At 38.9% G+C, this 17,544-nt stretch overlaps 1 protein-coding gene across 3 annotated transcripts in view; it reads left to right on the top strand.

Annotated features, from left to right (window-relative positions):
* DCC (DCC netrin 1 receptor) overlaps window positions 1-17,544 on the top strand; it is a 735,384-nt gene that overhangs the window by 475,003 nt on the left and 242,837 nt on the right. For all 3 annotated transcript variants that reach the window (XM_075841459.1, XM_075841451.1, XM_075841442.1), the window contains exons 6-7: window positions 9,317-9,471; window positions 12,686-12,806. In XM_075841459.1, the coding sequence (XP_075697574.1) occupies window positions 9,317-9,471; window positions 12,686-12,806 (276 nt within the window). The remainder of the gene's footprint in view (window positions 1-9,316; window positions 9,472-12,685; window positions 12,807-17,544) is intronic.

Here is a 17,544-nt window from a genome sequence, read left to right as displayed (position 1 = left end):
GCATGAGTATGTGACAATATGTGATGATATGCAACTTATGCTGCAGGTTTTTAAAAAGGTCTGAAAGTACCTTAAGGTTTTACTGCTCCAGCATTCAATACTGCCCCCTATAGACAAGAGTATAGAATATGGAATAATATAATTTTTATCTGAATGCAGATTCTATTCACCGGGCAGTTGTGTTATCTATGGTCCTAAACTTCTGATAAATATTTCTTACCATTTTTACCACTTTTCAGATGTCAAACCAATATATTTTCTCTTAGTAATAAAGAAAATAATAAAAGGAAAATAATGAGCAGAGACGACATGATGTGATGAGATTGTGCCCTTGAGATAAGGATCTCAGAGTAGGCTGAAGCAACAAATCATGTACATTTTGCAAACTTCTCTACCTGATGGCTGCTATGACTGAATAACATGTTCACCTTGTTGCAGATTTCTCTGTCCCTTGACAAGCGCCATCACTTAACAGTCGTCAGCTCGCACTCCTAGCATCGCCTAACATGTAAGGCAGACAGAAAGTTTGTTAAAGTGACAAAATAACTTAAAAACCTATGCTATTTGAGGTCAACTACTCACTATATGTCCTATCAGGGCATATGAACATCATACGGCGGGTCTATGACCCCCATTTACAAAAATTAAAATGTGCTTTTTTGTATATTTATGTCAATAGGGGGCAGTATTATAGTACTTAAAATTGGGGTAGTTAAACCTTCATAGGATTGTCCCAACTGGATAACTCTTTACATGTGGCCTAGAGTTGTATCCCCTACTTGGAAACCTTCTCTATTAGCCAAAGTTGAGAGGTGCTCCAAAGGACCGTCCTACCACATGGGACACCAGTATTATAAATGGCACATGATGGTTGGGGGACCCTGGTACAGGTTTTTCATGGGGCCCAAAAGCATTAAAAGGGCTTTCTAAATTTAAAAAAACTCATTTTATATATCCTATTAGGGAATTGTTTAGGATCCTCATCTCTTGGCCAAAGTGGAGAGTGGTTATAAAGAGTATCTCTCTCCCACCTGTCCTGTCTTGCATCACACTGAAAACCCCTCTGTATAAATGGACACCGTGTAATGCTTAATTTCAACCTGTGGTGGTGCTGCAGGGAAATTTAACACTTACCACCAGGTTTTCCCACAGATCACAGCTGATCATTAGGGGTCCAGGTAAGGGGACACTTTGTGAGCTGCTTATTGTCAACAAACCCTTCTAACAAGTAGGGATTGTCCAAGGTAGAGTTTCTCCTCTGCTGCCGTATCTTTGTTTCTGAGAAGGAGTTGTCCAGTTAGGGGAATACCTTTAAAAAGGTTGGTCTCCTGTTTGTTCTTGTCATAGTAAAAACTTAACGGAAAACATCTCTTTTTTAAACAGCATTTTTAAGGTCTTAAGCCATCGATGTCTGATCGGTGGAAGTCCGAACCTCCGGACCATCGCCGATCAGCAGCATGTTTGAGGATGAGCAGTGGCTCATCCTCACAGGTGGCTGTGTCTGAGACTGCAAGTGAATTAGACTGAGCTGTCCAATACAAGTCAATTGGACTTGTGGATCAGGGCAATACATCTTCATTCTGCTCATCGGGCAAGCATTTTACCCCTACCAATAAGACATTAATGGCCCGTCCTAAGGATATCCCACCACTAAAGACCCTGAAAGACATTTTAAATTGACACTGTCAGTAGCCACATCTACCGCTAAAATTTGCAATCTCTTTTATATAGAATGAGGTGAACTCACTGGAGTCACCATCCAGATAAACCAATTTACAGATTAAGAGGCAGAGACTGATCCGCAGATTATTATAAATAACCGTACGTATCCCCAAAGTAGCAGCGAGAGCGTCTACACTTGGCTCAGAGTCAGCTCTGTGTGACAAAGTAAATTATAATGCTAATTCTTGTTGTCCTGTAGCAGTTTAATATATCGCTACTGTTTTCCAGTGCATCCAGAACAGAGTAAACCAATTATGTTCCATTATGATAATGTCAGAGATTGCAATGAGAGTGGAACTTTTAAGTCACAGTCGTTTTGGATAAAGAAGTTATCTTGGTTAAGGATCAATCTCTCCATAAAATGCAAAGTGTTTCTTAACATAAAGTACAAGTCGCCTTATCGAGATCAAAAGTAGCAGACAGAATTAGATCTGCATCCGGCACAACTAGTTTACATGATCGTTTTTTTTTCTTTCTCTCTTCACATCCAAAGCAAGAGTAATAGTTCTGCTGTTTGCATCTTGAAATCTGCCTGTAGTTGATCTACACTCCAAGTATAATCACGTGATCTAATGCTGAATGCTGTCATTTCAACTCCCACAATGCACTGAGCTTTTGTAACAGGAAATCAGTCGAATTTTGAATTTATCTTTGATTGTAACGAGAGAAGAATTCTGTAAGGCAAAACAATTAACAAAACATGTAATCTAACACTGTTAGGCCCTGCAGGAATGGATTCGGGTTTCATTATTGGGTATACACGCACGGGGCACATTTGGTGCCGATTTTCCCACAACCATAGTAATCCGCAGCAAAATCCACATGTGTTACGTGTGGATTTTAGTGTGAATATCACCCCCTTCTACATTGAAAAGGGTTAAATCTGCTTTAAACATCCACAACAGAATGAGCACCATGTTCTGATTTCCATGCGGAAAATGTTCAAAATTTAATGTACGTACGGCTTAGAGTGTAATCTCCTATGGATTTTCCGCTGTGGATCTGGCCTGAAGAATAACACCAATATACTGCTGTGAATATAAATTTGTAATTACTTCTCATCTTAATAGGTCATAAATAATAAAGGGGTTGTCTTACCATGCCCCATTACGGCACATGGACATCATAGAGGGGGACGGAGAGACGCTCTGTAAGACCTGGTGTGTCCATGCAAGACATGGATGACCATTCAAATGAATTGGCGGCATATAATGAGATATTTTCCACGCAGGGGTCCCCAGCAATAACTGCAGATGATCGGGGAGGTTGAGAAGCCAGACCTGCGGCAATAAACGGACTTCTTTTTTAAAGGAGACCCCTATAAAGGGGTTATCTGATAGAAAAATAAATAAAACACGAATTTACAGGAGACCTACTTTTTGTTCAGTTTTTCACATTATCACAGTCCATTGTGGCATCATTGTATACATACGCTGTTTAAAAAAGTGGGCGGTCCCACTCGCCTAGAACTGAAGCCGGAAAAAAGACATCTCCCATGATCCCACAATTCCCATCTCCTGCATTCCTACCTGGATAGCCCACGCTCCCGCTCCAGGAAAGCTCACCCTCCCGCTCCAGGAAAGCTCACCCTCCTGCTCCAGGAAAGCTCACCCTACCACTTTAGAAAACTTCACCCTCCTGTTCCAGGAAAGCACACCCTCCGGCTCCTGAAAGCTCACCCTCCCGCTTCAAGAAAGCCCATCCTACCGCTTTAGAAAGCTCACCCTCCTGCTCCAGGAATGCTCACCCTTCTGCTCCAGAAAAGCTCAATCTCCCGCTTCAGGAAAGCCTACCCTGCCACTTCAGGAAAGCTCATTCTGCCGCTTCAGGAAAGTCCACCCTCCTGCTCCAGGAAAGCTCACTCTCCTGCTCCAGGAAAGCCCAATCTCCTGCTTCGGGAAAGCTCATCCTACCGCTTCAGGAAGTTTACCCTGCAGCTCCAGGAAAGCCCACCCTCACACTCCAGAAATCTCACCCTCCAGCTCAAGGTAAGCTCATCCCCCGGCTCCTGAAGAGCTCACCCTTTCACTCCAGGAAAGCCCACCCTCCCGTTCCAGGAAAGCTCACCCTCCTTCTCCAGGAATGGTCACCCTCCTGCTCCAGGAAAATTCAATCTCCTGCTTCAGGAAAGCTCACCCTGCCGCTTCAGGAAAACTTACCCTCCAGCTCCAGGAAAGCCCACTCTCCCACTCCAGGAAAACTCACTCTCCCGCTCCAGGACAGCTCACTCTCCCGCTCCAGGAAAGCCCCCCCCCCCCTTGGCTACTGGAGAGCTCACAATTTCGCTCCAGGAAAGCCCACCCTCCTGTTCGAGGAAAGCTCACCCTCCTGCTCCAGGAAAGCTCACCCTCCCGCTCCAGGAAAGCTCACCCTCCCCCTTCAGGAAAGCCCACCCTCCTGCTCCAAAAAAACTCACCCTCCCTAAAGGATTCGTCTGATCTATGACGTTTTGTATTTTGTGAAATCAGAGAGGTGATGAATCATGTTATTAAAATACAAAACATCACAGATGAAGGATGTATACAGCAGGGATGCGTTCACGTTGCGGGTGGCGTTTGAATGCAAAGTAAATGAGTACATTTGCTATTTAGGTGTATTAAACTAATTTAGTTCTACTTTTAAAAGCCCGGATAACCCCTATAAAGTGGGAAAGTCACAGTCTAAACATAAACTAAAAACGCGTCGGAAAGTCGTTGATTTTTATTTGACGTAGTCTGTGCTCATGACAATGTGAGAATTAAAACACAAGCCAATCACGCTGACATTGTTACGGCTATGTTTATATTTTGTCTAATCCCTCTCTTAATCTTTGACATTCTGTTTTATAAGCAGATTTCTTTGATGTCAGTAGAATTGAGCGCTCAACGATATTTCAGCAGCAATTCTGCAATAAAGCTGCAGAATACTGAACCAAGGGGGTTGTCAAGCATTAGAAAAAAAGAGTCCGCTATTATATTTTTTTTCCAAAAACAGCACCACCATAGGAAAATTGAGTTGAGTATTACAGCTCATCCTGATTAAATTTAATGGGGTTGTTCTGCAATACCAGACACAGCCTATGGTTAAGAGTGGCGCTGTTTCTGAAAAAAACTGAAGAGATGTACAGTGTGTAAAAACGCAACAGCAAAGTTGGTAGCCGCAGGGGATCTCATGCATTGGAAATTGAGCAATAAAGAATTTATTTCCAGCATTACAACCCGTAGGAATTATACAGTCTTCTAATAATGTTGATACGCACCTCTGCCTTAGGGGAGGGGGGTTCAGGGCTATTCAGGCGGCAGATAATGAGCGACTTATCTGTACATAATTCAGAGGATACGTACAAAGCATCATGGCAATAGAGGAGTTTTACTTTGTAGGCATTTTTTTTTGTAAGGGTGAATTTTATCAGTGTTTTTTTTTTCCATTTTTAAATATTTTAATGATTTTGTTTTATTTTTAGACAGAGATAAAACACCAAAACCATGTGTTCTATATTGTAGATAGAGAGACATATGATAGATAGATTATATAGATAGATAGATAGATAGATAGATAGATAGATAGATAGATAGATAGATAGATAGATAGATGGATGGATGGATGGATGGATGGATGGATGGATGGATGGATGGATGGATGGATGGATGGATGGATGGATGGATGGATGGATGGATAGATAGATAGATAGATAGATAGATAGATAGATAGATAGATAGATAGATAGATAGATAGATATGAGATAGATAGATAGATAGATATGAGATAGATAGATAGATAGATATGAGATAGATAGATAGATAGATATGAGATAGATAGATAGATAGATATGAGATAGATAGATAGATAGATATGAGATAGATAGATAGATAGATATGAGATAGATAGATAGATAGATATGAGATAGATAGATAGATAGATAGATAGATAGATAGATAGATAGATAGATAGATAGATAGATAGATAGATAGATAGATAGATAGATAGATAGATAGATAGATAGATAGATATGAGATAGATAGATAGATAGATAGATATGAGATAGATAGATATGAGATAGATAGATAGATAGATAGATAGATAGATAGATAGATAGATAGATAGATAGATAGATAGATAGATAGATAGATAGATAGATAGATAGATATGAGATAGATAGATAGATAGATAGATATGAGATAGATATGAGATAGATAGATAGATATGAGATAGATAGATAGATAGATAGATAGATAGATAGATAGATAGATAGATAGATAGATAGATAGATAGATAGATAGATAGATAGATAGATAGATAGATAGATAGATAGATAGATAGATAGATAGATAGATATGAGATAGATAGATAGATAGATATGAGATAGATAGATAGATAGATAGATATGAGATAGATATGAGATAGATAGATAGATAGATATGAGATAGATAGATATGAGATAGATAGATAGATATGAGATAGATAGATATGAGATAGATAGATAGATAGATAGATAGATAGATAGATAGATAGATAGATAGATAGATAGATAGATAGATAGATAGATAGATAGATAGATAGATAGATAGATAGATATGAGATAGATAGATAGATAGATATGAGATAGATAGATAGATAGATATGAGATAGATAGATAGATAGATAGATAGATATGAGATAGATAGATAGATAGATATGAGATAGATAGATAGATAGATATGAGATAGATAGATAGATAGATAGATATGAGATAGATAGATAGATAGATAGATATGAGATAGATAGATAGATAGATAGATAGATAGATAGATAGATAGATAGATAGATAGATAGATATGAGATAGATAGATAGATAGATATGAGATAGATAGATATGAGATAGATAGATAGATAGATAGATAGATAGATAGATAGATAGATAGATAGATAGATAGATAGATAGATAGATAGATAGATAGATAGATAGATAGATAGATATGAGATAGATAGATAGATAGATAGATATGAGATAGATATGAGATAGATAGATAGATATGAGATAGATAGATAGATAGATAGATAGATAGATAGATAGATAGATAGATAGATAGATAGATAGATAGATAGATAGATAGATAGATAGATAGATAGATAGATAGATAGATAGATATGAGATAGATAGATAGATAGATAGATATGAGATAGATAGATAGATAGATAGATATGAGATAGATATGAGATAGATAGATAGATAGATATGAGATAGATAGATATGAGATAGATAGATAGATATGAGATAGATAGATATGAGATAGATAGATAGATAGATAGATAGATAGATAGATAGATAGATAGATAGATAGATAGATAGATAGATAGATAGATAGATAGATAGATAGATGTAGTCTCTGGTACATCCCCACTTGGGCAAATTGATAGATTCTGTAGATAAATACTGTAGATAGATCTTTTTTTCTTTTGTATCCAATCTTATTATCTAACTTTTTGCTTTCTCTTGCTATTTACATTCTTTTTTCTCCTTCTAATTCTCTTTCCCTTGAACTTTCTTTAATATTTCCCTGCACTTTCTTTTCTTCCTCCTCTTACTCTCTAGTCTGTTTTACCTCTATTTGATGTGTTCCTTCTCTTACTTCCATTCGGTTGTCCAGGACTAGAAAAACATGGCTGCTTTCTTTCACTTGTTCATGGATGGCGTCTGAATTTTGCAGCTCATGTCCACTGATGTGAATGGGGCTTAGCTGCAATACCACAAACAACCTGTGAACAAGTGAGGCACTGTTTTTGGATGTGATAGGTTATAATGCTGCAGAAAGTTATCGGAGTCAAGATAAGGATTGCTACATCTGTAGGTGGTTAGGGATGTGGTGGCTTTTACCAGCACCAGACGGGGGCCCCATTTTATTGTTTGCTATGTACGTACACTTCTACCTTCCGCTCTTATTTGCTTTTCTTCCTACCTGTAGCCCCTTTACTTACCTTCCCATTTCTTCTTTCTCTTCAAATCACTGCACTTCAGTTCATTCTCATTCTTCTCCTCTAGTTCATGGGGAGGCAAAATGCACCAGAAATCTGGCGCAAATTGAACCCAAAAAGTCAAATACATGCCGTGCGCCATATTTATTATGTATTTAAAAACTTTTTTAAAAAGTTTTAAAAAAATGGTGCAGGGCTAAGAAGAGTCGTAAAATGCACCAGATTTATTAACGACGTGCACAAAATATTGATGTAAAGTACGTCAGCCAAGAAGAGAAGAGTGTCCAACAAGGTGCGCCAAATGAATTGCCATTGTGATAAATTTGGCGCATTTTCTGCCAGTCTAGCCGAGTTTGATACTTTCCAAATTTAGGAAAGAATTAATACATTTCCCAATTGTGCTTTTCCTCCGCTCCCCGTTCATTCTCCCCCATCTCATTATCTCTCCTCTCTGTCACATTTCTAATCGATACAGTAAAGATCATGTCTAAAGATATCGTCTCATTTCACGCAATAATCCCACTTAAATATTAAATATTCAATATTAAGAGGGCGACTTTTATGATGCCCAGGTACCGGTGACTACAGGAATCCTCCTCCCCCACATTGTTGTAGTAAATAGATGGGAATATTAGTAATTATTTGCAGATTGCGCTGATTAATTAAAAGCTGACTCCATGATTGAGATGATTAAAGTGCAGAATAATTGGAACTTTTGCCGAGAGAGGACATTATTGGCATAGTATTGCAGCCCACCTGTTTTATCCAGTTATACCATTAGGCTAGGGCTACACGATGACTTTGGTATTTGGTGCCAATCACAGTCGCACGTCACAGTTGTACATGTGACTTTAGTGCAACTTTCATAAGACTTGGTTGCACAACATTTTGATAAAGTATAAAGTCGTAGGACGCCGCTCATCTCTTTCATGCCCCAGAAAAGTTGCACTTCTCCCATTGAAATGAATAGGATGTGACTGTTGCGCCATGCTGCAACTTTGGTGCAATCAGAAGTTTATTTTTTATGGTAACTTGACCAAAGTCAGCCCTACCTTAGGCTCTGTTCACAATGTTCCTTTAGGGTATTTTTGACACCAAGAATAGTGTAGTCTGCCTCGTTATTCTTGCCATCCAAACCAATAGAAACTTGACCTATAAGTCAATGGGATCCATCAGGATTCATTGGAATCCATTTGAAAACAAATCCATCCAGAGTTGGACTGGCCCATCAGAGGATCCTACTGTAGGCCTATGCTCTGACCCCATTATGGGCCTAAAAGGGTCCAGCAGAAGACAACTCCATTTGAAGGTGACTTTGGAGACAATCATCACTATGATCTATTTCTTATTCACAAATAACCTATTAGAACACTGTAATATTTCCTGTGCGGGGTGGACATAACATATGTGCAGCCTGTGCGGGCAGGAGGTCCACCAACATTAACAAAAAAATTGCAGATCCTCCTACTCTCTTCTAAATTGCATGTAAGGGACTGTATTAATGAACACAAGCGAATGATTTCTTGGGCATCGTGATCATAACCTACTGCTTGACAAATTAGCCAAAGACAGGAAAAGTAACCGCGTACGTATACATGTGCCATGTTTATATAATGTTTAGACCTAAGTTTTATAACATTTTTGAATCTCCCTTTTTTTCCAGTGCCCCCACGATTCTTGAATCACCCAGCAAATCTGTACGCCTATGAAAGTATGGACATTGAGTTTGAATGCGCAGTATCCGGAAAGCCCGCTCCTACAGTGAAGTGGACCAAGAATGGGGAGGTGGTCATCCCCAGTGACTACTTTCAGATAGTGGTAAGTCATCCGAGTTTTCGTTATAGGGGCAAAGTTATGTACACGTAGTGGCACCGGGATTCCCCAAAGTCCTGTATTATAGAACTCATCGCACTCTATATACTGACTAATGGTGCCTCCATTGGGCACCGCATTCTTCCTAAGAGGCATTGCTTTTCGGAGAAAATACCTCCGTAATATGGCATAGAATTGAACATAATGTTTTGGTTTTTTTTCTTACAGATTCCTTATGCCTCCTGAATTTGGAGATGTACATTATGGGCCAATAGACTTTTATGGGTGTCATATTACGTCTCTGTGCAACATGGATCTGTAATATGGTCAACTGCTCCCTATTTAGCAGAAAAGCCCCACAAATCGGACCACATAGGGAGTAGGGCTTATGCAAATGTACCCAAAAGTGGGCGTTTCTGTGAGGGGCCTTTTATTAATGGAAACAAATTCCTTCCCGACTTCATCTACTAATGATAATTTATATTATTATTACTTTTAAGACTACTTCTGAAAAGAACTAACAATCACAACATCCTGGTGCAGACTGTCACTGCTCTTACTGTAAAGAATCCCTTCTATGTTGATGGAAAAATATTCTTTCCTCTAGATACAGTAAATTGGGAGACTCACTGTTCGGCAGTCAGGGAAAGCTGGGTAAAGCCTAGCTGTGTGATCTGCAGTGACAACCATAGTAGATGTCACCCAGCTTTCCCAGAATTAAAACTTATATAACTAAGGAACAGAAGAAGAGAGGTTTTTGGAGGAAATGTTTTTGGAGGTTTTTGGTCTGAACTGTTAATTCAATAAATTAACCATCACATGATCCTGACACAGACAGTTCCATAGTGTCACTGCTCTTACTGTAAATAATCCCTTCTATACTGATAGAGAAACCTACTGTTCTTTCTAGACACAGCGATATAGGAGACTCACTGATCGGGAGTCAGGGAAAGCTGGGTAAAGCCTAGCTGTGTGATCTGCAGTGACAACCATAGTCGTTATCACCCAGATTTTGTAGAATCAGATATTATTTAACTAAGGAACAGGAGAAGAGAGGTTTTTGGAGGAAATGTTTTTGGAGGCTTTTTGTCTGAACTGTTAATTCAATGAATTAACCTTAACAACATCCTGGTGCAAACAGTTCCTTTTGTATTACTGCTCTTACTAGAAAGATTCCCTTTTGTTGATGGAGAAAACAACTTTCTTCTAGACACAGTGATATAGGACACTCACTGATCGGAAGTCAGGGAAAGCTGGGAGGCTTTTGGTCTGAACTGTTAATTCAATGAATTAACCTTCACAACATCCTGGGGCAGACAGTTCCATAGTGTCACTGCTCTTACTGGAAAGAATCCCTTATTTCTTGATGGAGATATCTACTTTCTTCTAGACTGAGTGAAATAGGAGACTCACTGATCGGGAGTCAGGGAAACCTGGGTAAAAGCCCAACTGTGCGATCTGCAGTGACATAGTGATTGTCACCCAGCTTTCCCAGAATCAGATATTATATAGCTAAGGATCTGGAGAGGTTTTTGGAGGAAATGTTCTTTAATGTTATCAATGTCATGAAATATTGATTAATGTGTACCATTTCCATAGAACCAGTCCCTTTATTAGTCCAATAAAGCACCTGTAAGCTGATTGGTTGCTATGGATTATGACACATCGTTAAGCTTTATAGTCTGTGCTTCGTTTTAAAGCCGTAGCGCAGGGAAAAAAAATAGAACAAACTTCCATCTAAGCCTTGATGACGGTGCAGACTCGGCCCGCTCCCTGCAACCGAATGTTGATTTTCTTTTTATTGGATCCTGTTAAGTTGGAAGATGATTTTGATTTGTTGGTGCCGTCCCCTGGAGCTAATGCCACGCTGCTTTCGGAAGCTTCTCTTGTGTGGAGTACGCTATATACTTACTTAAACTGCAGCTTCAGTTCTTGGAGAGAGTTCAGATGTGATCAGATGCCATGCATTTGTCTCTTTCTTGAAAGATTTGCCCGCCAGCAAAACAATTTCGATTAAAGTTTTCCGCCAGTGATGATTCCCACAGGTGCCTTAGCACAAAAAGGACTAAAGCTACAGCAACGAGGGGCTGACAAGTTCACACTGTACATCACTCCCAGACACGATACTCATCCAAGATGCAACAAGAACTAAGAAAATCAAGTTATTACAATGGCTATTTGGTGTCTGCAGCTTAGATCATCAATCCAAACGTCCCGTCCCGCAGAAAGATCAATGTACACATGGCTGCAATCAGTTGCCACTTTTTTTTAATATTTTTTTATTGCTCCCATGCATCTAAGATAGAAAATCAAGCAACTTTGTAAATAGTCTTAATTAAAAATGTCCACCGTTTTGTGTAGACAGTGCTGATGCAGACATATGTGTCTCCATGGTAACAGACTACACACAAACCCTATGTAGTCTGATCCTGCAGTCATGTGTTGTTGATCCTTCTTCTACTGACTGTAGGCTAGGAAGAAGATGGCATTGAGTATGGCTGCAGGTTTAGACTATACAGTGTTTGTAGTTTGTAACCATAGAGACACATGGGTCTGCATAAGTGCTGTGGACACAAAACAGAGGATAATTTTAATCAATATTATCTGAAATTTGCTTAATTTTCGAATATAAAATACATTAGAGTAATAATAATAATAATAATAATAATAATAATAATAATAATTGCATAGTGGACATTCCCTTTAATTACCCTCCCCTAGGTTGTTATTCAGAGTATTCATCCTGCAGTAAAAGGGGTTGCCTAATCTTATGTGAATAAAGTTTAATCATAAAATTACAAAAAGTTCTGCAATTTTTTAGTATATTTTGTATTGTAACGTCTTACCATTTTCAAGATCTCGGCTTGCAGTCAGTGAGTGGAGTAACGTTTGTTCTGAAAATAGTCTTAAAAACATCCTGATCCAGTCCTGCTCACAGAGATAAAGAGTTTGTTGCAATGGGGCACTATTTAAAAAAATGAAATGAGCCTGGAAAGTGGCGTACTGTACTTTCTTTCTTTTATCTTCTTTGTACTACTTTTATATACTCAGTTTGGATTTCTCTGTGCCCCCTTTTTTCATTAAGATGAATGATAATTACAGATGTAGCACAACTGAGTTTTTCCCCGACATTCCCCTGATTTTATCAATTGCCAGCCATAAGAAATGCCGTATTATAATGATATAACATTCTCATCAGCCTACATGTTGTGCATTTTAGGGTGACAGCAATCTAAGGATTTTAGGTCTGGTGAAGTCAGATGAAGGTTATTATCAATGTATAGCTGAAAATGAAGCCGGAACAGCAGAGACGTATGCACAGCTCATCATTCCGGATCCCGGTGAGTACCCACCAATAAATACAGACACTTCTGCTGCCTAGAAATCTTTTACAATGCTATATGACATCTTGGTCCAAACATTGACAACTTCTCTTAGCACCATATTGTGGTCTCAGCCGGGTGGTCACATCCCTTCCCCCACATAGAATTAAAGGGAAAGACGTTCCTTTGGTTCTGGTAGACGAAATTTGGAGATGTTTGAATTTGATTTGTTGTTGCAAAGCATCATGGTCCCTTTTTTTTATTCAATCCATGTGTCCCATATATAATAATACCTTATAGCATTGCACTCCACAGTACAACAAAACCTGCACCATCTGATCAACTTTAACTCCCTCTATGCATATATGTGGTATACATTTCTATTGAGCGCTGGTGTGCACCCTGTGGACCACCTGACCACACCCCAAAACCCTTACAGGAATAGTGCCAGTCAGGTGACCCCTTTCGAGCAATAAACAAGGTGATTGCACTGTTGTACATTTATCAGGAGATATCGGCCCCCATAAAAGTAAGACATCGTAAACAAAGACCAGGCAGTCAAAAAATGCACAAAATTTATCACAGTGGTACATGATGCGTGACAATTTGGCGTATGACAATTATGTGCCAGCGGTTTTGTGTTTTATTGTCGCCATTAGTGCATTTTAAGCCACACCCTCTTTTAGATAAACCACACCCCTTTCATGTTAAGCCACACCTCTTTTAAGAACACTTTTTTTTTTAAAGTGTCTAGTGAGGTGCAAACATTCAAACTGCACCAAAATTTTACACATTTTTTGGAACTTTCTAGACTCAGACAAAATAGTCAATCCAACCCATTGTGTTAGTTTAGAGGTCTAGCGTTCTAGAGGTCTGCCTCTGTGACCCCACGCTTAAAGAAAAACTCTAACCAAAACTGTGTTATACCAAGTGCAGGGTCTGAGTGGGCGGAGCATGACACTAAGATTCAAAAAGAATCAAAGAAAGCAATCTTGTGTCAGGCACCGCCCCCTCAGGCTGTACACTGGACATTACACGGTGAGTCAGTTTTGCCCAGAGTTTTCCTTTGATGTCTGACTTCTCCCAAATTCTCTATAATTCTCCATAATTTATCAGATTCCCTTTCCGTTTAGTTTCTGCGGCTATCAGCAAAAACAAAACGATTGCTTGTTGGCAGAAACAAAATAAAATTGATTTCTTGTTTCGAGGGTGGATATTATGTCGGTTTTTGATAACATTGGTGATACATTATGACCAAATGTATTTATTAGATACAACAAAGGCAAACACAGGATTTTTAAAGGGGGGGGGGGGGGGTCCAAGCGCATTCAAAAGGACAAGAAAAGGTTCATATAATTTAATTTACTCAGAGCTTCGTTTGTATTATACAGAGCTTCAAATTCTCTTTTGCCCTCCCCATGATCATAGAGTAACATGATAAAATTTTGTCTGTCTACAGCCAACACTAGGGGGAGCTCACTAGATACAGCTATATTCAGCTCCCATAGAGTTACATGATAAAATTCTGTATACCTTCAGCCACCACTAGGGGGAGCTCACTGTATACAGCTATATACAGCTCCTATAGAGTTACATGATAAAATGATTTCTACATTCAGCCACCACTAGGGGAAGCTCACTACATACAGCTTTATACAGCGCCCACAGAGTTACATTTTAAAATTCTGTCTGTCTTCAGCCACCACTAGGGGGAGCTCACTGCATACAGGTTTATACAGCTCCCATAGAGTTACATGATAAAATTCTGTCTACCTTCAGCCACCGTTACTGGGAGCTCACTGCATACAGGTCTATTCAACTTTGTATAAAATTAATATGCAGTGAGCTCCCTCTAGTGGTGGCAGAAATAATTTTTACACTTAACTCCACCTCTCATGAGTGATTCAGAGGGGGTTTTCCCTAATAGTAAACATGCAACCCGCCATATGCAGTGCAGTTACTTGGCACCTGCAATATACTGTACATAATGGGCACATATTATCAGACTGCTGCCAGATTGCGTTGCACTATATGAGTGTAATGCCACCTTGTGGCTGCAATGAGAACTACAATACGTTTCAGTCTGTAGATACATGTGTTCTATATCTCACCTGCAGTGTAATAGTAATGAGATCGGCCAATATCGTTGTTAATTATTTATAAAGTATCCATATATTCCAGTGCGACCATAATGTTATCCTGCCCCCATCATGTTGTCTGTACCTCCCCGTATGAATAATGGATTACTTTTTCTTGCTATTTAATCAGATCTTCAAACAATGTCATTTCAATTCTCATGGGGAGGGGGGTTGTTTTAAAAAGGCCAATCTGCACAGATGGAGTTGAGGTGGATGAGGTGTGCTATAAATATAGATTGAGTAGTGGATCAGACCATGATGGGAAAGTAGTTCATTCTGATTAAGCCGAGTCAATAGATCATCACATCCAAGTCTGTCCACTGCTGGTGGAAAGATCCTTACAATGAGACTCATTGGGGAGGGGGAGGGTTGTGGTGGCAGTCCATAAGAAGACCCCAGTATTATAAATAGCATATGGTAGGTGGGGGGGGGGGGGGTATAGATTTAGAATTGGTGCCCCGCAGCTTCAGGTTCTACATCTGTCAGACAGGACACATTGAACATCATACAGTATGTGATGAATAGTGCCCTCCAAACAAATGGGGTCGTTAATAGAATTATAGTATAGTCATGGGATATTTCTGGACAGATGTAGCAGAGCTGAATTTGTCATTTGAGTCTTTGTGATATCCCAATGTTCAATGTTCAATCTTAGTTCAGAGAATTATCAAGAGATAAAATTACAAATTCACCTCTACTACATCTGTTTAGATGTATCAGAGCTAAAATTGACATTGGACAGGACTGTGGGTAAAAAAATTGACCATAACTCTGCTACATCTGTATATCCTATAGGTAAATCTACAGCATTATCTTAATTCAGAGCGTAACCAATGCGATTCCAAATATAAAAATTACAAATTCAGCTCTGCAACATTGTTTACATGTAGGAGAGCTAAAGTTGTCATTGGAAAGGACTGTAGGAAAAAAATGAACCCTAACTCTGCTACATCTGTATATACAGCATTATCTTAGAGAATTTTAAAGGTGTGTAACCAATGCGTTTCCAAAGATAAAAATTACTAATTCAGCCCTGCTACATGTGTTTAGATGTAGTAGAGCTGAATTTACATAGTTACATAGTTACATAGTTACATAGTTAGTACGGCTGAAAAAAGACACATGTCCATCAAGTTCAACCAAGGGAAGGGAAAAGGGAAGGAAAAATTTCTACACATTTGTGTGTGGTACTCCAGTGTGGTCTTACATAGGACTGCTGGTGAAAGTCTACCATAGCTCTGCTACATCTGTATATATATATGTGAGGTGTTGCACTGTTCCGCCTGGTCACTATGTTCTTTCACACCTTGGAACACGGAGGAAATCGTTTACTATGGATTAATCTTCTACCCCACAAATCAATTTCACTGTGTAAGTTTAGCAAAGAAATATCTGATTTTTCCGGTCAAAATGTCAATTTCGCCTCCCGCCATCATATTTTTAACTTGTTTTTCTGCAATGTTTTTCGTTTTGTTCCCGGATAGTACAGAACATGATTAGATCTCCGCCATTCTGCATATCAGCCCAATCTGGAAACATTTATTTCTACATTAATTATTCAGCTCTTATGGTCCAGTGAAACCCAGAGAAATGAAGCTGCGGTGAAGGTGGGGGATGGGCAGAAGGTGTCACTTTCCAATCTTCTCCCTCTTTCTTGTTGGGTGCCTTCCCCTCCATGTCATTGTGGCTGGTGTGTGAGTGGGAATAGCAATGCTTGTGCTCCATGCTAGGTCTTATTCTCCTGGACCCCTCTCCTCTCCCCCCCCCCCCCCCGTCCATTTAATTACATTCACAAGCTTCCTTGCATTGCTATTATTCATTATTTATCTGTTTGTAGCAGAAAGGAAGGATATTCATAGATTTCTGTAAATATTCACAGATGTATGTGGGGGAAAAAAAGAAAGTAAAATGCATCAGGCACAGAAAGGTCGTCGTACAGGCGCGGAAACAATGAAAAACACACGCGAGAAAAATCCTTGTAGTTAATAGTGTAAGATATTTATAAGATATAGACAAGGTTCAATATATGGGGCGATTTGTTACATCTAGAAAGGAGAGAGAAAGAGTGAGAGAGAGAGAGAGAGAGAGATATTAGATAGATAGATAGATAGATAGATAGATAGATAGATAGATAGATAGATAGATAGATAGATAGATAGATAGATAGATAGATAGATAGATAGATAGATAGATAGATAGATAGATAGATAGATAGATAGATAGATAGATAGATATAAAAAGTAGGTAAGTAAATTGATAAATACATATATTTGCCACATAGATAGATATTAGATAGATCCTGGGATCGGATGAAGGTTTAGAAATGATAACATTTAATGTCAAAACTGTGAAAGGATCTGAAAATCCAAATTAAAGCAGCTCATTATAATATACAACAATCATCGCCATCTGGTGGCCTTGTTTTGTATTGCAGAACATGTGTTTTTTTATGGTCTTTTTGGTGTCTATTGAGTCTATTTTCTTCTAGTCCCTCCTTCCACTCTGGGCTGCTGATTGACTGAAACTTTATGATAAACAGCTTGCTTGTCTCAGGTTGCACCCCATTTAAAGGATGCCTATTGTTATATATATATATATATATATTTTTTTTTAGTAAT

Source organism: Rhinoderma darwinii, chromosome 1 (assembly GCF_050947455.1).
Source record: "Rhinoderma darwinii isolate aRhiDar2 chromosome 1, aRhiDar2.hap1, whole genome shotgun sequence".
NCBI classification, from domain to species: Eukaryota; Metazoa; Chordata; class Amphibia; order Anura; family Rhinodermatidae; genus Rhinoderma; species Rhinoderma darwinii.
This window is presented reverse-complemented; position numbering and strand designations above follow the sequence as displayed.